Source organism: Solenopsis invicta, chromosome 6 (genome assembly GCF_016802725.1).
Source record: "Solenopsis invicta isolate M01_SB chromosome 6, UNIL_Sinv_3.0, whole genome shotgun sequence".
Classification (NCBI taxonomy): Eukaryota; Metazoa; Arthropoda; class Insecta; order Hymenoptera; family Formicidae; genus Solenopsis; species Solenopsis invicta.
Genome location: NC_052669.1, coordinates 17522914 through 17542507, shown reverse-complemented (window position 1 = coordinate 17542507; position 19594 = coordinate 17522914). Strand labels below are relative to the sequence as shown.

General features: G+C 33.6%; 3 protein-coding genes across 4 annotated transcripts; 2 read left to right on the top strand and 1 right to left on the bottom strand.

Annotated features, from left to right (window-relative positions):
• The first annotated feature begins 3870 nt into the window (after positions 1-3870).
• Positions 3871-5838, top strand: LOC105197132 (60S ribosomal protein L35a). The gene is made up of 4 exons (XM_011163365.3): positions 3871-3995; positions 4758-4991; positions 5211-5369; positions 5768-5838. Exons 2-4 carry the CDS (start codon positions 4761-4763, stop codon positions 5789-5791), a joined length of 414 nt encoding a protein of 137 aa, XP_011161667.1. The 5' UTR covers positions 3871-3995; positions 4758-4760; the 3' UTR covers positions 5792-5838.
• A 394-nt stretch (positions 5839-6232) lies between these two features.
• LOC105206432 (SPRY domain-containing protein 7) lies at positions 6233-9503 on the top strand. Of its 2 annotated transcripts, none has more exons than XM_039450363.1 (5): positions 6233-6477; positions 7029-7178; positions 8559-8836; positions 8977-9079; positions 9162-9503. In XM_039450363.1, the coding sequence occupies exons 2-5, from the start codon at positions 7076-7078 to the stop codon at positions 9257-9259; spliced, it is 582 nt and encodes a 193-aa protein (XP_039306297.1). In that variant the 5' UTR covers positions 6233-6477; positions 7029-7075; the 3' UTR covers positions 9260-9503. The 2 variants fall into 2 exon arrangements, with proteins under 2 accessions (XP_039306297.1, XP_039306298.1); XM_039450364.1 differs by lacking the exon at positions 6233-6477 and adding an exon at positions 6496-6660.
• A 316-nt stretch (positions 9504-9819) lies between these two features.
• On the bottom strand, positions 9820-19575 carry LOC105197133 (heparan-sulfate 6-O-sulfotransferase 2). Its single transcript, XM_026141717.2, has 4 exons — positions 18700-19575; positions 17127-17530; positions 16404-16583; positions 9820-13298 (listed from the first exon to the last, which is right to left on the bottom strand). Exons 1-4 carry the CDS (start codon positions 19289-19291, stop codon positions 12981-12983), a joined length of 1494 nt encoding a protein of 497 aa, XP_025997502.1. The 5' UTR covers positions 19292-19575; the 3' UTR covers positions 9820-12980.
• Between the last annotated feature and the right edge of the window lie 19 nt (positions 19576-19594).

Here is a 19594-nt window from a genome sequence, read left to right as displayed (position 1 = left end):
ATGTTTGCTAAACCATGATCTTTTAATTGATATATACAAAGATAATCAATGTGATAATCCACACAATAATCCATTAAGAGACTTAAGAAATAATAATAGAGCTCAAACAAAGAGAGATGAAATTTGCAATAACTTAATTATTCGAAATGCATAAGATATATGATCTTAATCAAAATGTTTATGTTTATGTTTTTGTTTATATTTATTTTTAACTACAAATAAACTTATAAATAACATCTTGTAAAATTGTCTTGGTGTTTCTTGTATTCAATAAAAAATTAAAAAGTAAAAGGTCAGATTGAACAGATTGGGCTTTGATGTATATCTCGTAGATTCTCGGTTAAAGGAATTCGGTTTACTTGCAATTAAAATAAAATATATACATTGCATGAAATGAACAACAAAAGAGGTGCAACAAAATTAGTTACATTGATTTATTCAATAAATTCACACAAATAGAACACAATAAAAAACTTATTCTAATTTTTATCGCTATTACTTATATAATTATTACCCCTATTTTATTTTAAACTTTTTTTCATAATTATTAATTATTTTAAACATCACTCTTTTTAAATTTTAGAATTTTTTAATTACTTCTTGCTCATAATTTCGAGCATTTTTTCCATAGAAAGGAGAAATTGTTCGCGTGACTGCATCACTTCTCTGTGACGTCTCTCGATAGCGTCTTCTAAAACTTTTTTTTCTTGTCGAAGATCTTCTATATATTTTTTGACAGTTGACATTTGCTAAGATTTTTCTGCATAAAATAAAAATATTTCCACATAACATTACTAAAGAACAGTGTGATTCAGAATACATATTTTTTTTATATGAATCAGGATTCACACCTATTGCTTTGCCTTGTCCTTATGTTGTATATCAGAACGTCCCGTTTGACCACGTTGCAATTGACCACAGCCATTCACAGCAACTGGTGCCTAGAGTTTTTCCACTGTTTAAGCACTATGAGTGTGGCTGGTGATTAATTGCAAAGTAGTCAAAAAACTCCTACCCGTTGTACACCCATGGAATTTGATTCTGTCCATGGGAAAATTTTCCAAACTAAGAAGTCGCTATCTTTCTACATACTTACAGTTTCTGATTAACGTAACAACCAATAAAATCTAGTCGTTACATTAATCATAAACTGCGAGTATGTAGAAAGTGGTGACTTCTCAATTTAGAAAATTTCCCCATGGACAGAATCAAATTCCATGGGTGTACATAGCATTCTATAAAAAAAATTACAAAGTGAAACATAAAAGACAATAGGTATAAACTTACTATGCACTGGCTTTTCATCGTCCAAGTTAACTCTACTACTACTTGGACCAGCTACATCGTTACATGTATCACCTATGCTATTAAATTCTGAAGATTTTTCAGTCCTTTTTCCCGTTGAAGACAAAGTCGTTAACGGTGACATATATGGTTTGGAATGTAATAATTCATCCATGTTCTAAAATTAAATTAAAATATTCTAAATATTTTCCTCGGAAAATTTTCCAAACTGAGAAGTCCTTTCTACATACTTATAGTTTATGATTAACGTAACAACCAATAAGTTCTAGTCGTTATATTAATCATGAACTGCCTCTTAATATTCAATATAATTAAATGATTAATTAATATTCTTATTCATAGTTTTCTATTATTATTACTGATTAATACGATTGGTTAATTCAGTTTCTATCCGAGATCTCGGACCAATTGTATACAAGGCTTTAAACAGTTATTTGATTATATTGCATATTAATTAATTTAATAGTAACTTACAGAAAAATATGGCCACATTCTTGCTCCTGATCCTGATTTTTTATTATTATCTTTTATACTTTTGTATGTGCGTTTGAGTCTGGAAAACTTCGACAAACATTGCGGTTCAGTTACATCATGCCCATGTTTTGAAATTTTATTTCACTTGCCCACAGATCACTCACACGCTTGGCCAATGGAAAATCTCTATACATCGGCCGCTGTGAGTGGTGGTGGGTAAATGAACGGTGTGCAAATGAACCTTCGGGAGTCGAGTAGAGTTAGCCAATCGTTTAACTTTAAATATGTTGCGATATTAATTTCATCTTTCATGATTTACAAATATCTTCTACATTTTTAAATATTAAGAACATTATTAAATATTAAGTGTGCAAAAGCTGTAAATGCGTGATAAAGAGTATAAAATCAATATTTCAGCTCTGTATCAGCCGACACGGATCGCGCAGTCGGAGCGCGATAGAGTTAGCCAATTGTTTAACTTTAAATATTTTGCGATATTAATTTCATAACAATTGAAATTTACCTGTTTCCAAACGTTTTGCTTCCTCTGGAGTCACTAAAATAGAGAAAACTTCATTGTTCTCTGCATCTTGTAAAAAAATTTTTACTTTATCAGAAGCCATATTTTCACAAAATTGTCCCACAAAAGTTTCCTCAAGTTCGATAGTTTAAAGACTAAAAATGAAATTGAAATATAAAAGAGGAATCTTAACAAAAGTGGAATAACACAAATTTATAAGTGATTGCATCAGCAATCTTGCAAAAATTTTGTAATGGACAAACATGTATCTGGCCTCAAACAAACTCACAAGTAAATATATAAGCCACAAATAGCGGTGAACTAATACTAATTTCAAATCAGAAAAATCTTCTTTTCTGATTCCAACAAGGTTAAAGGAAGCAATAAGCGTAAAGGCTCACGTTTCATTTGAAACATTTGAAACGTGAGCGCTCGCGCTTTTGCTGCCTTACCTCGACGGAAAAAGCGTATTTGAGCGGGAATAATGACGTCAATGTCATTAAACAATCTGTTAGCGTTTACAACGCCAAATGGAACGATGAAAGCGCCGCTTATAAGTGCTTAAAGCGTGTAAGCGTCCAAACGGAACGCACCCCAGCAAGCAACCGTTTGTCTCTTCGCGCGCTCTTATTCGTTTGACTTTAATATTTTATTACTCGAAAATTATTACAAATTTTGAAAAATGGTAAAGGACTTTCTTTCTTCAGTTTCATTTGCTCTATCAACCCATGAGGGTATAGGCAGATTTTTTGGGTCATTTTGTGTACCTATGTACAGGGTGATTATTAATCTGATGACTGTTCCCACTTTTTACCATAGGAGCACGCATTTGTAATTTCTAATATAATAATATGTTAGAAATACGTATCCGTCGGTAAATCATGCTCCTATGGTAAAACATGAAAACAGTCATTAATAATCACCCTGTATATATATATATATATATATATATATATATATATATATATATGTATATATGTTTATATATATAAAACAAAAATAAAAGTGCCTTTCATTATTCATTTCTCTTGTTTCATTGCATTTACTGATTTATTGACTTAAAAGCTTTGCAAAAGAATATTTATACTACAGCTATAATGGGCGAGTTTTTAAATTCATCGGTTGATCAGTCGCATTAGGCGCAAATGCAACTTCTATAAAAGCTCTGTCGAGTCTTATTTTAAGATTGTCTTAAGCCCAAATCACACTAGCGATTAACGATTGAGATTGACAATTGACGATTACTTTTTAAACCAATCAAAGCAAAGCAGCCGCCGACTGCTTTGCTCTGATTGGTTGAAAAGTAATTGCCAATTGTCAATCGCAATCGTCAATCGTTAGGTTTGATTTGGGCTTTAAGCAACATCTTAAGATGCTAATACGGCTCTCTGATTGGTTGATGGCATCTTAAGGTGATACTTAAGACGATCTTAAATATAAGAATCGACTATGAATACCGGCCTATTTGCGCATAATGCGATTGATCAATCGATGAATTATAAAACTCGCTTAATATCCTAACTAATAAATACAAAATTACTTGTAAGTTACCATATGAGAACAATTCAGTATGTAGTACGCGTGCCACCCTACAGGACCGTGGCAGTCGCCTTTTCTCTTCCTTTCAAGACGGAATTCACGGAATTGACATTTCTCTTGATTTCTCTTTGTTTATGTTTTGTGTGGCGGACGTGTGGTATGTAGCAAGTTCACATATTTAAAAGTAAAAACTCGATATATTTAATTAATTTTTTGCATAAATAATCCAAGCACTTTGCACAATGTTATTTCAAACAACTTTACAACTGTTTACTTCATTAGATTTCACTTAATTTTTATTGATTCCGGCGGATTACTGTGATCCGTTTCATGTCATATCAAGCGTTTGTGGTGTGATATAAAGTTATATACATAGTAAAAACTGGGTATAAATGCTTATAAATCGGTGTATTAAACAAAATATTGAGTTTTATACACATAGCTATCTCGCAATGTTTTAATAACTTATTGTCTTGCTGACTTTTTTAAATATAACCTCAAAATGTTTCGTCTATAGCTTGTTCTACAATAGCAGTAAACACAAGATGTAAAGTTGTAACGTAAGAAATGAAAATTTTTCATTCTTACGAGCTCTTAAAACCACGCCTTATAACCTTACGGTCTTGTGTTTATGCTATTGTAGAACAGGCTTATGAGTGTGTTCCACTTATGCTTGCAATGCTACTGTAATCATTTTATTTCATCTTTGCTGTTTATTAAATAAATACAATGACGTTGACGAAAATTGTAGTATTAAGTGGAACACGTCTTAAGTAACAAAAGTTTTGGTATACATGTTTAAACTAGGATGCAATATAATTTTTCAATTTTTCCTCTTTTTTTTTCCTTTTTTAATTTTATTAAAAAGATACTTTATACAATATTGTTGCTTTCATTGTGCCGTTGTACTCTTTATTAGAAAATGACGAGCAAACCAGCACCCAAGACGAAGGAAGGTGCTCCCGAGGAAGCATCTTTAAAAAAACGACCCTTTAAGAGACACGGACGTTTATATGCAAAGGCGATTTTCACTGGTTACAAACGTGGATTGCGTAATCAGCATGAGCATACTGCCTTGCTCAAGATTGAAGGAGCTGGCACAAAAAAAGACTCAGATTTCTACGTAGGAAAACGTTGCGTCTATGTATATAAAGTAAGGCCAATTTGGCATAGATTGTTAATTAAGAGACATAGATCTAGTTTATTTGACAAACATGTCACATCTCTTGTGTAAAAGTGGTACAAAAATAAAAAAAATGTTATTTTTTCACATAATATTTATATTATGTGAAAATACTAAAGAATTTTTTAAAATATACAGTTTAAATATAATTTATTATTGATAGATGAAATATGTGCAAAATGGTTTCAGGCTAAAAACAAGACACCAGTGCCTGGAAAGACTACAAAGAAGACAAAGGTTAGAGCCATCTGGGGCAAAGTCACTCGTCCGCATGGTGCGAGTGGATCGGTGCGTGCTAAATTCAAGAGAAATCTGCCAGCGAAAGCAATGGGACATCGCATCAGGATTGTAAGTTAAAGAATTTACATTATAACTTTACATAGATATTTATAGAATTTTATACTGAATTAAAAATTGCCTGTGCAAATGTAAATACATACTTTTTTTGGATATTCTATTTCGTACAATTTGATACAAACATTACAATTACACATTATTTACTTAGTGTCATATTTATTGGATGTCCCATTTCAAGTAACTACTTTGTAATGTTTTTTATTTGCAATTTTAAATTCTGTATAAAATATAGAATTTTTCATATTTTATGTTAAAATGAGTAAAAATAAAGTATAAATTCTCATTCACATGAATAATCATTAAAAGTAAGATATTTTGTACTATGAGTAATGATATTCCACATATGTACGTACATGAAAATATTTTATTCGGATCATTTTTTGTTACAGATGCTGTATCCCAGTCGAATATAAATTCTCTTGTATAATGTAAGCAAATAAATAAATTTTGGTATTAAAAATCTGATGTGTAATTTTATGTATATAAAATATTTTAATTAAAAAATTATTATATTTTTAAGAATTATTCCTATAGCGACAATGCTGGGTCTGCGAGGCATTTAAATGTTCATACAACAAAGCTATTAAATATTCTTATTAAGTTAGTTTAACCTAAATCCTAAATGATAATATGCAACAATAAAATGCTAAATATTTTTCTTATTAAAATAGTATTTAAGTCCATTTTACATATAAATATAAAATAAAATTGATAGTTAATGTAAAAAATTAACTAAGTTAAAAGTTAATAATTTTTTTATTTGTTATTACTCAACTCTATTAAAATTTTAAGTTTTTATATTATACGAACAGATTGGAGAATCTTAAATGCGCGTCGTGCTCATTATTTTGTTTACCGCCATTTGCGTTTTGCATGAAACCTCTAACCTCAAAACTCGACTTGAACTCCATGTCAAACTGAAGAGCTTTCAAAGTGTTTTGAGAGATTATTTTCACCGCTGAATGCTAGGAATGGTATATAATGAAACGCCATGTGACAAAGACTGTCCGTTGAGATCATTCACGCTGATTGTGGTCTCACAATGAGAAAGAGCTATTTGTATATGCGGTCTCCTAATCCGTAATAATCAATCTGAATAGTAAGTACTTGGAGTTTTTACCAGTCGTGGTACGTGGCCGTTCACAGATGATTTCTGTATCTCGGCAAGTAAAAAAAATCGAATCGTCCCAAAGGTGAAAAGAGGAGAAGAGAAAGAAGAAAAGTGGCTTTTCTCGAATCTATTGCGATGTCACGTTCGCCGTATCTCTAAACGATCTTTCCAGTAAGCGAATCGTCCGCAATATGACAACAAATTAGCAATAGATTTGTGCACATCTACCGGATTGTTATGAAAAATCTGACATTTGTTTACATTCGTATTAAATCGTTGTCTTGTTCTAATAAATTTGCATTCTCTCTTTCTCTCTCTCTTTAATAAATGTGCACAGCGAATTATTACACAGAAACCAAACAAAATCTGTCATTTTGTAAACATTTAATGAAACACGTTTAATAGAATACATCATTTAAATGATTACAAAACTGTAGATTCTGCTCAGTTTTCGCAACCAATCTGCTATTGTATTTTGTAGACTATTATATTTTTGCTGCCATTTAAACGACAAAATTTATAAAACTTATTTTTGACAGATTTGGCTACCTGGGCTGTGAACGTGAAATCCCAACAATCTTGGACGATGTTCTGCTGTCTAAGAAACTGCTTCGATGGTCTTGGTTTCGCTGCGACTCAAGCACCGAAGCGGGAACAAAATCCCATTGCCTTAGATACAACTCATATGGGTAACTGTTGTAACTGTGACAACGAATGTCTCTTTCAAGATAAAGTCTTAAATAATTTCTACAATTATTAAATAACTATTAAAGATTTCACTGTTTGTACGATGCTATTTTTAATAAAATCATAAAAGTATAATTATGTAATTATGTCTTCATGTTTAATGGTTTTTAGCACATGTCAGACATTGTATTAAAGATAAAAGCAACATTAATAATATTATTACAGTAATTTTGTAATAGCAAGTCATAGAAATTATTTTTAAAATATCTAATGAATTGCCATGTCTTCTGGACATGTGCGTTCAGTTCACTTGTGAATCTGAAAAAATGTTCTTTTTACATAATTTATATACGCACACGCGCACACGCTAACTCTCTCAAAAGTTTCAGCATGCTTGAGATTTTTTCACATTTCGCGAAAAGTGAAGTATCTCGTTAAAAATTAAATCTATCTTTTAGTTTCGTCTCTATGATATTTCTAAATAATTTATGTTAAATAAAATTGAAAAATAGTTATTTTAATATTTTTTTAATTTAAAAAACCCTGTAATTAAAATATTATTGAATAAAAACTAAAAAAAAATTATATTAAAGTGAGTCTTTTAAATTTCAAATATTTTTATTTAAAAAAAATTGATGTGATAATTCCTTGATACTCAAACTTGTGTGAAAACTAATTTCTTATAAAATATTTGTTAACTTTGAAACTAAAAAGATACTTTAAGAAAGGAAAGAGAAAAAATGTTATAATGTACATCAGTGACATAATTTTTTATATTTTTTTAAGAACTTTCTTATACTTTTCATAAATTACGAGAAAATGTCATGCGTACTGAAACTTTTGAGCAATAGTGTATACAGGGTGTCAGGTAACGATCGCCCGTGGTTTCGTGGATTGATAGATCAAGTAAAACTGAGCAGAAAAGTCCTTTACCATTTTTTAATATTTGCCATAGTTAACGAAATAAAAATTAATAAAGTCTGCGAATAAGCGCGTATCACCGCGCGCAAGGACCGCCGGTCGCCGAGACGTAGGCAGCCACGGCTGTAGGCGCGGCGCTGTGCGGTGAGGAAGGAAAAGCAGTAGCTGTTTTTCCCTCCTCACCACACAGCGCCGCACCTACAGCCGCGGCTGCCTACGTCTCGGCGACCGGCGGGCGGTCCTTGCGCGCGGTGATACGCGCTTATTCGAAGACTTTATTAATTTTTATTTCGTTAACTATGGCAAATATTAAAAAATGGTAAAGGACTTTTCTGCTCAGTTTTACTTGATCTATCAATCCACGAAACCACGGGCGATCGTTACCTGACACCCTGTATATTCAGTTTGTATGAAAATGTCTCGACAGAAGATCTAATTTGATATTCCACTGTTTTATACAGGAAATGAGGTAGTGATAGTAAAAAATGGTCTAAGAATATGTGGAAGTGGTGGTGCCTTGACGAACGCCCCTCTTGTCCAGAATAAAAGTTATTTCGAGGTGAAGATACAACAAGGTGGTATATGGGGCATCGGATTAGCCAGGAGAGAGGCAGACCTCAATATCGTTGTAGGTGGGAAAGACTCTGAAAGCTGGGCACTTGATTCCGATGGTATTATAAGACACAACGAGCAAGAACTTTACAAGATTCAAAATCCTGTACAAGAAGGGGATGTTATTGTATGTACAGACTGCTATTTAGTTTAAACATTTTGAAAGAGTTAATAGAAAATTGAAAATTTAATAAAAAAACAAATGCTTTTAATAATAAAAAAAATTCTACATTCATCTCATTTGAATAATCAAAAATTTTTTTTTAGGGAGTATCCTACGATCACATAGAGTTGAATTTTTATTTGAATGGGGAATCCATGAATGCTCCAATTATAGGTGTAAAAGGACGAATTTACCCAGTGTTATATGGTATTCGTTGTTGTAATGAAAAACAATTGTCAAGTTTGTAACCATTAATTTTTATACGTATTTGTATTATTTCAATTTTTAGTGGATGATGGAGCTATTCTGGACTTAATTCTAGAAAATTTCATCCATACTCCGCCAATGGGCTTCGAGAAAATAATGCTGGAACAATCATTGCTTTAGCAGAGCGATACAAACAAAAGTAAAATTGTTATTGTCAAAACTGACATTCCTCGTCCAATTCAAGATTTGTTAGAACATTAGCCAAGTTAAAAATTCAAGTTAAACGTATTAAGATAAAAGTGATGTGAACAGGAAACTACAACAGTATAGTATTAAGAAACAATGTCACAAACATTTGTCATATGATAATTGCATGATAATATATTTAATCATGAAGCATGGAATAAACGATTTGCCTAACAATGTGAGAATTTATATCTATTTTTCGATCTATTCTCTACAGAGCAGAGATTGATAATAAGCAGATTTTACATAACTAAAAGAATTTTTTAGATTTATTAAAATTAAAGAGTTTACAACGTTTAAACTTTCGACTGAGTTAAATTTAATTCTATTCCGACCCGATCTGTTTATCTTACAATAACTATACATACCTTTATTTGTATAATTGTATAATAGATGTAATAATAAATATGTGTGTACAATTTGTGTAATATATATATATATATATATATATATATATATATATATATATATATATATAAAATATATGTTACGTATCCCTTGTATACATAATGATTTATTGAACCTTAAGAAACTAATGGTATGGTATATACACTGGCTTAAATAAGGTACCGACGGCTTTAGGCCTATTGTTCGCTTTATTAGGCTAGTGTCATGGCATCTCGTTAGCTATCTCTTTCATAGTTTTTTTTCTCGCTATAAATATCGTATTACACATTAAAGCTAACGTTTCAATTTTTCTAACATATCGAAAACTTGCGTCTTCTCTTTTTACATCGTCATCGTCATTCTTAGTCGTACAAATGTTTGAATAATTCAATTATTATCTATACAAACCAATATGTTTTTCAAACATACATGTAGTGAGATCACGCATATACATCCGACTTGTAAAATTCTGTTTCAAAATAAATCGTATAGTACCGCATGTAATATAATCAAACAGATTCCCAATAGATCGTTTTCTTTATTCGATATAAGAATCGATCACAGTTAAATAAACGCCCTTAATTCTGATATGAAAATGATGAGCTAAAAAGAGAAATGTTAAAGTAATCGCTGGGCGCTTATCATCGACGTAATGAGCTTTTCATCTAACGACGCGTATAAAAAGTTTCTTACGATTGTTTGTGCTGCAAGCTTCCTCAATACTTGCTGAAACATATATCAAATCTTTGGTCCTTAATATTAGTTCTAAATCATTATTAATATCATTAATGTCACACTCTTAACATTATGCATTTATACTATATAAATAGGTCATTCGATTGAAACAATGTTATTTTAATTTATTATATTATTTGCCATAATGAAATCTCTATTATTGTATTAAATGTAATGTAACCGTTTATCTTTAGCAGTTCATTTTTTTTAAATACAGGATTTTTATGGCACTCTGTTTCTTATACAACTTGCTATATGTGTGTTGTGTGTGTGCGTGCGTGCGTGTGTGTGTGTGTGTGTGCGCGCGCGCGCGCGCGCGCGAGTGTGTGCGTGTGTGTGTGTGTGCGTATGTGTATATTTATATTTATATTGTATTCATTCGAAAGACCATCCTTACACCCTCAAGAGAGCCTTCATAATCTATTATTAACTAATTATTAGATACATAACTCTAACAGTTGTATTATATTTACTTTATGACTGGATGATATGAGATATTTATAATGGTAACCCATTCTCTCTCTTTCTCTCTCTCTCTTTCGATCGCAGTCGCCTTATTGCACTTTCATTGCATGTAAAGTCTCAACATTAATTGTTTGTTAAAGTAGCATGACTAATTTCAATATACAAACAATGATCACATCCGACGCATTATATCGTCGCTCAATTAAACTATGTAGGCCTGCGATAAAATAATTTAAATAATTTATGAAATTTTATATATATATATATATATATATATATAAGCGGGATTTTCGTTATAACGATGTAATCATCTGAATGTTGAACGCTGCTTAGAAAATATTATAATTAATGAACAGTGTAGCACATTCTACAAATTGTATATTGTACAAATTAACCGAATATAGGGCCGTTAATCGATCGTTCTCCCTATGGACAATGTATAAAGCAACGATGGAAAATGGATATCTTTTTTTTCCATTTTTAGACATTTTTATCAAAAACATACGTATACATCAATTAACATATCATTTACTATAGTTAGCATTTTTATCATTTAAACATTTTAAATGATACAAAACATTTCCATACAGAGCTAATGTGAATTCGTTTCAATTATGGCAATACAAATAATTTGGTTAAAAAATATATACTTTCAGATAATATTTACAAAAGTGTAAGTCGATATCCATATACCTTTTAGTTACAAAGATATTTTAATGATACAAAAAATTGTATAATGCATATGCTAAAATGTACAAACGTTGAAAAATTGCCTTTGCCCCATTATTCTTAGTTTTCTATAAATGACAATGTGTGAATGATAACTTGAGATCTCACAGGTTCTCTTCATTTTTTAACCAAAACGTGATCTCTCACTGACGTGATTAAAATATTTGTGCAATAATTAGCAGTATTTGTCGTATATATTTGTAAATTCAATACAATAATTATTAAAATTATATAATTCAACGTTTATACATTCCAAACTATGAGCTTTCTGATTCATGTATTCTTTCTAATGAGAAATTTTTCAAAAAGATTTTTTAAACTAAAAAAATCGTCTGTGATTTAGATTGATTCACGTACAAAAGATGTACCCACTACAAGTTTTTGTTAGAGATGAAATACAAACTTTGGAAAAAATATTTTGGAAAATGCAGAGAAACAGGATTTTATAAATGACAATATAAAATAAAAATTAATTTTCATTTTTTTCTCTAAAAGATTACATTTGTCTTTTTCTTTTGACTGTAAACAATTATCACCTGTATAAAATGTAGTGAGTTATAATATATGTATATCTACATATATGAATGTAATCAATATATATGAATATAATCAACATTATATTATAGCAGCGTGTTACAACACTGTTTATGTAAATTCTCAGATAGAATAAAAACAAATATCTGTATAGAGTTCATACAAAAAAAATATAAAAATTAATAAACGTAAAAAGGTATGTACAAATTAATGTTAGAAAAAACATTATTTGGCGCATATGGCAATAATTTGCAGATGAGTCATAAATGTAAAAAAATCAGCGACTATCTGTATAGTTGTAAGCAAAAATATGTTATATGGAAGAACCTTTATAGAAAATTTGCGAGCATTTTACGATAAACAATCTTTGCAATTGTTAGAATCGACTTTCTTCATTCTAGATTCTCTTCTATTTCAACTTGTATTATCCTCCGAACTGGGATTTTTTTGTTTATTAGTATTCACATTTTTTACGCGACTAAATAGCGACCAAATTAGAATAAAAAAAAGCTCGGTCCCGATTATCTTAGAATAGAACAAATCATATGTATTAGATAATAATTTTTATGTTTTTAGCTGCTGTCAAGATACTGTCAGGTTCATCACGTTAAGGTCTTCAAACCTTTCTTTGGTCTTATCCAAGTACATTTCTGTGTTTTGGTAAAGTTTACGCAAACAAATGTGTGATGATTTATACGTAAAATATTCTGTTTCAAGGATGCTTCCCTGAGACGCTCAGATCCAGTAACGATGCTTGGTATCGAATCGCAAAACATTGAAGATTGCTGAACAATGTACTCACACATCATTCGTTATCCGTGGTATCTTCAATGACAGAATCCCAGTTGAATTCTGTGGCACTTTGCCTCGATGGCAATTCACCGAGGTGTTGGAATCGTTGTACGAAATGTGGATCACGATCTCTAAGCCGTTTAAATCTTTGAAAAGCGAGATTCTTCGCGAATTCGTAAAGCTCCAAGTCCAGACTGTTGAGTCTACGCACGGCATCCAATTGTTCCGCGCTAAGTGTTGCCATAGTGGCCGCGCTAAGGGTAGCGTTGTGCTGCTCGAATGCAACCGCAAATCGCATTTTGAACGTTTCCTCAAAGGTGTACTGCCCCACCTAATATGTAAGTTTATTTTATCATTAATATATAAAATATAATGTAAGAATTTATATTTGCACGCACGCACGCACGCACGCACGCACGCACGCACGCACGCACGCACGCACGCACGCACGCTCGCACGCACGCTCGCACGCACGCACGCCGCCGCACGCACGCACGCTCGCACGCACGCACGCTCGCACGCACGCACGCTCGCACGCACGCACGCTCGCACGCACGCACGCTCGCACGCACGCACGCTCGCACGCACGCACGCTCGCACGCACGCACGCACGCACGCTCGCACGCACGCACGCACGCACGCACGCACGCACGCTCGCACGCACGCACGCACGCACGCTCGCACGCACGCACGCTCGCACGCACGCACGCACGCTCGCACGCACGCACGCTCGCACGCACGCACGCTCGCACGCACGCACGCACGCACGCTCGCACGCACGCACGCTCGCACGCACGCACGCTCGCACGCACGCACGCTCGCACGCACGCACGCTCGCACGCACGCACGCTCGCACGCACGCACGCTCGCACGCACGCACGCTCGCACGCACGCACGCTCGCACGCACGCACGCTCGCACGCACGCACGCTCGCACGCACGCACGCACGCTCGCACGCACGCACGCACGCTCGCACGCACGCACGCTCGCACGCACGCACGCTCGCACGCACGCACGCTCGCACGCACGCACGCTCGCACGCACGCACGCTCGCACGCACGCACGCTCGCACGCACGCACGCTCGCACGCACGCACGCTCGCACGCACGCACGCTCGCACGCACGCACGCTCGCACGCACGCACGCTCGCACGCACGCACGCTCGCTCGCACGCACGCACGCACGCTCGCACGCACGCACGCACGCACGCACGCACGCTCGCACGCACGCACGCTCGCACGCCGCACGCACGCTCGCACGCACGCACGCTCGCACGCACGCACGCTCGCACGCACGCACGCTCGCACGCACGCACGCTCGCTAATAATAGTATATTAGCAAATTAATTAATATTTTTTAAGTATAATTTTTATATTTGATTAAAATATACTTTTTATTTAACCTTCCATTGTCTCGTTCGACAAACGAACGTTAGGGCTCTCGTATAAGCGCCACGTTGGCCTATATGTGTGTCGCTGCTTAGTGCAGCAATGCCATTTAGGTTATTACATAACCTATACCCGTTTTGGAGATATTAATAAACAATTATTGTACATATTTGGAGAGCCAAATTAATATCTAACTTTACCTTAGTACCAACAGTTTTGTAAAAGCAGATGATATCGACCAACTTATTGATTTAGCTATTACAGTAAATGAGATCTGGCAATAACGCGAGTTCTGTTGACTATACGTATTTGTTCTCGCCATGGCCGCGGCGCTCAGACGTATCACACGTTTAAAGCATTTAATAAAAAATTTACGAAATAAAATTGAGAAAACAATCATACAAATATAATTGTGAAAGTTGTAAGTAAAAATTCAAAAAGTTTCATAGTCGAATTTTATGCCACGTTTATGCAATTAAAAAAATTGTGACCTGAGCGTCCGCCTCATACGAGAACAATGGAGGGTTAGAACTGTAATTATACTGTTTTATTTGTTCATTGACTGATGTAAGGACCTTAAAATGTATTTCATATTACAATCTATATCAATTTTTCTAAAGCATTATTTTAAAAAATTATAACAATAATATTAATAATAACTTGAATTATCTAACATGAATTGCTGTATTATGAAATTGAGTTGTTAATGTCTTATTAAGTTCACAGAGATCAAGGCTAGCAACTTCAACAACCGATAATAAGTCATAATACTAAAAAAAAGATAATATCTATGCAAATTATGTATGTGGTGCTATAAAAAAATATGTGAAGAAAATAATATCCATTAATTACAATATTACTCAAGTAAAAAGATTCGTAAAGGGAGTATGCAGCGTTACTTTATTTGAATACTTTAAAATAATATGATAATAAGATAAAATAAAATATAAATTATGTAAAAGACAAATTTTTGTTAATATTTAAACGATTGCATTTAAACAAAGAATAGTCGTAAACAAAACAAGATGTTAAGAGTAACAGTGGTTAGTTTATGAAATAGGTCTTCTCTCTCTCTCGCGCGCGTGTCGCCAGATGTTATTAGGAGGGGAATTCTCATAAATATTTATGTCGAGGCGTCTATTCTTAAGTCTACCGCGAACGTGACTAACGAAGAATAACAATTTTATATGCCTTACAATACTTGTAAAGGAATTAAATAGGTCCTCCAGTTTTTTCACACAAAAGCTTAAATAAATTTTAAAAATAAGATTGTGATTAACATAAATTTAAGCATTTTTGAATTTTTCAAAATTTTATAGCCGTATAGTTTTTCTGACTTTACGACACAATAACTTTCTAAAATAGCAACGAGTCTTATAGAAAGGAGAAATTTAAGTAATTTAATTACAAATAAAGTACATTTTAAAATACTATTTTTAAATAAAAAAATGGAATTTAAAAATTAGAATTAAAAAAATCAAGTTTTATCATATTATTTTCGTATAATAATATGAAATATTCACAAACTATGCAAATATGATGTTATAATGATGAAAATGTGGCAACGTTGCTCATTACTTTATTTAAATTATTATTGTAAACAATTCTTTTTCAATTTTTCCCATATGCACATTAAAAATTTACAAAACAATATTTTTAAATAATAAATTATTATTTTTATTAAATTAATAAAATGTAAATTCAATTTTGTTTATTGTTAATTATTTTGAACATGCCAATGTCAAAAGCTCCTTTGTTAAAGGATATATATAAATAAAAAGTCACAAATAAAGATTCCTCTTTCATTTTTTTAAACTGGTGAATCTCCTTAATATTTAATAATCTGCTAAATTTGTTGCTGCTTCCTAAATAATATTCCGCGCGCACGCACGTGTAATAAATTCAACGCATTTTTTTTACGATAAACGCTACGTGAGTATTGTAGAAAAATGTAATAGGAACAATAAATTTCTAATAATGATAATGACAATAAAATCAATTGTGTGTGTGTGTGTGTGTGTGTATATAAATAGAAATGTGTTGTATACCTTCTGATATTCGGTCAACATGAAGAAAGGCATGAATTGTAAGTTGTGCTTAGCACTGGCCAACATTAGACGGTCTTTATCGGCTTTGCTGAGAGTCGAGTTGTAACAGCCGACCATCGATAGATCTGCGAGCATTCTAGTTTGACGGTTTCTCGCCAAATTGTAGGGACATTCCATAAACTGTGCAAATATAATAATATCATTATTATTAAATTTCCTAACCAAGTTTTCTAAACTGTATCAATAGTTGTATTCTTCATTTTTCATCTAGTACTTTTCAAATTTAATCTGTTCTCTTTGCTCATATTGATAATTCAAGCCACAAGTACAATGCGTTTATTATAGAAGAGGGCACACAACAGTGTTATCTAACAGAAAAAGAAAGAGTACTTTTAAGATAAGATGAAATTTTTATCTTAATGTGTTTAGATTAAGTGAGCTAATAAAATAAGGAAAGATTGTGAATGAATGGAAATAGAGGATGATAAATGTTAAATTAGTTATTAAAATTAAGGTTTACTGATTCATATATATATGTGGTTAAAAAGTATTATAAACCAAGTCCCTTCTTGACAAAGAAGTTATAGCAAATAAATTCAATCTATTCTGTTTCTTATGTATTTAAAGACATAAAACGTCTAACAAACAAGTCGTTATAATTAACGTTAATAAGAAGAATCAATGTCAAACGAAAGAAATGCAAATCGCGAAAGACATCGTTACCTCTTCCAGGGTAACACCTTTCCAATTGGGGCCATCGTAACACTGGGGTATATTTGCTTGAGTACCTCCGCACCAGTGGCGAGCACCTCTCCACGTAGCACCTCTTTGCACATGCCTAAATTCGGAGAGATATCTTGCAACGGGATCCCTTATAATAGTTACGTAAAAGTAACGGCGTTTAATGCCTTCCCCTTCGATTTTATTGAGCTCCATGTCTACGCAATTCGTTAATTCAGTCCAATCCGCGTGCAATCCACATTTCCAGCCGGTGGAATATCGCGAGAATAACCAGTTTTCGTTACGATTTGGACGGAAACAGAAGCAACGCTTGCGCCGTCGTTGACACGAGCACGGTCTCTGCAGCTCTAGATCTCGCACCAGATGTTTACCAAACAATGTGCCACCTTTGGTTAAAATAAGGACAACGTTATGCCTTGGACACAAATAATATTTTTTTATAGTAAAAAATTGTGTATTCTAAATTATAATTATAGAAAATATTTTTACATGCATTAGTAGCAAATTTAGATTAGAATTTATTTCAAAGAGGAAGCTTTCCAGCTTAAGAAAGTGGTGAAAAGTTGAAGAGTTTTCATTCATATATCTTTTAATATAGGAGTTTTTAGAACATTACCATCTTTAAAATAATAAATAATAAATAAAATTTAAACAATAAAAACAATAATTTGTTATGCAAGGACAATTTTAGTTATAATATTAATAAATGCTAATATGAAAAAATTTGTTTTCCAAAATTCTTATATTTCTTGCAATTGAAACTCTTTAAAACTCTTCTTTCTTTCAATAAAATTCAATGTTATTTTAGAAAATTATTTCAAAAAAATTTTATAATCAAATTAAAAAAATCCGGAATGTCTATATATTAATTATAAAGTTAGATCAAAATTTAATCGAGTTGTTTGTATATTTTATGAAGAAACTAAAGAACCTCCTTAAAAATATATCTGTCAAATATAATATGTGTGTGTGTGTGTGTGTGTGTGTGTGTGTGTGTGTGTGTGTGTGTGTGTGTGTCAAATAATTTTTATTATACATATACATAACAGTATTGTGCGATACTTGATCATTTAAAAAATAAAATTTTACTATTGCAAATATACGTTGCAATAAAATGCATTTTAATGAAGGAAATTTTTTTAATACAAAGAGAACAAAGACGCAGAGGATACGAGCATGCAGCATACCAAATAACTCCGCATATCTGAATTATTCTTTCTTTCTAAAATAGGGCTTGGGATTTTAAGCATGCCTGATAAATAATGTAACGATTCAAGTGTACAAAGGCCAGATGCCAAAAGGAAGTGACATTACTTTATAATTTTCTATTGCATCAGACATTTTTTTTGAAAAAAAAAAGTTGTAGAAAAACTTTTTGTTGAAAATTAAAATTTTACACTCATGTTTTAATAAGACAGTTTATACACTTGATATTACTAAATTATTTAAAAGTCTGAGAAACTAATAATAGTGGCAATTAAAAAAAAAAGTTTCTTTTTCTTATGCAAGCAGACAGTAGATGTAAAGTGAAAAACACTCGACGTATAACACTTGCCTGTTTTTTGTATATGAAGGAAGACCATAACGTCGTGAGCGTTAATGTCAAACTGAAAAGTATCATTGGCAAAGACATCATCGTAGCCTAGGCTACCTTGGATGCTCTGCAACTTGAAGGCAGGATGCACCGAGAGCAGGCCGTTCCTGTCGAGCTCGACGGATACGGAAGACAATGCGGCGGAACCGACGACGACGGGCGGCACAGCAGCGGCGACGGACAGGCTCTCGGACAACCTAACGGGCTCTTTGATCTCACGACTGGTCAACGCGCACACGTGATCTGGGCAGAAGTAGCCCAGGTAGACGATTCCAGTCAGCGCGAGGAACAAGCATATTCCGACGACGCTGCGTAGACGGTGTCTGCGCGGGTGCCGCGACTCCATTCTCGTCGTCGCGGACCACCCGTTGCATATATTTGCTTCCTCCTCGTCCTCCGACACCGACGTCGACGCCGACGCCGACGTCGATGCCTCCGCCTCCTCCTTTTCCTCCTCGACCTCCCGTCCCTCTGACGACGCGATGAGCACCTCGAGCTCGCTAATAGTAGCGTCTATCTCCGTAGCATCGAGTACACCCGTTCGTCTGCCCATTATTATTATTTTTATTATCGTCACCCATGTTTCGCGCTGCTGAGGGCAGCTTAGTTTCGCCAATGCCCTTAATGAAGAATGATAACGCACTGCCGCGTATTACCGCCGACTACCATCGTGTCCTGACACCATCTTCTTCTTTTTATTTTGAGCTTTGGATTTCAATTTCAGATCTGACACCATCTACAGCTGGCCGTAAATACACTCGCATCGAACACGTCAGCCATGACAAAAGTAAACAAAAATTTGCACAAACTGTCTCCAATAGGGATTGACAAGAGTTGACCCGTCAAAAGTCACAGA

What these genes read in the sequence shown, in the direction of transcription:
- LOC105197132 (XM_011163365.3), top strand. Translation starts at nt 4,761, where the DNA reads ATGACGAGCAAACCAGCACCCAAGACGAAGGAAGGTGCTCCCGAGGAA. An exon ending in GTTGCGTCTATGTATATAAA is followed by an intron (nt 4,992 to 5,210) that starts GTAAGGCCAATT and finishes AAATGGTTTCAG; the next exon opens with GCTAAAAACAAGACACCAGT. An exon ending in TGGGACATCGCATCAGGATT is followed by an intron (nt 5,370 to 5,767) that starts GTAAGTTAAAGA and finishes TTTTTGTTACAG; the next exon opens with ATGCTGTATCCCAGTCGAAT.
- LOC105206432 (XM_039450363.1), top strand. Translation starts at nt 7,076, where the DNA reads ATGTTCTGCTGTCTAAGAAACTGCTTCGATGGTCTTGGTTTCGCTGCG. An exon ending in CTTAGATACAACTCATATGG is followed by an intron (nt 7,179 to 8,558) that starts GTAACTGTTGTA and finishes TGTTTTATACAG; the next exon opens with GAAATGAGGTAGTGATAGTA. An exon ending in TACAAGAAGGGGATGTTATT is followed by an intron (nt 8,837 to 8,976) that starts GTATGTACAGAC and finishes ATTTTTTTTTAG; the next exon opens with GGAGTATCCTACGATCACAT.
- LOC105197133 (XM_026141717.2), bottom strand. Translation starts at nt 19,291, where the DNA reads ATGGGCAGACGAACGGGTGTACTCGATGCTACGGAGATAGACGCTACT. An exon ending in CCTTCATATACAAAAAACAG is followed by an intron (nt 17,531 to 18,699) that starts GCAAGTGTTATA and finishes TTTTAACCAAAG; the next exon opens with GTGGCACATTGTTTGGTAAA. An exon ending in AAGGTGTTACCCTGGAAGAG is followed by an intron (nt 16,584 to 17,126) that starts GTAACGATGTCT and finishes ATATTTGCACAG; the next exon opens with TTTATGGAATGTCCCTACAA.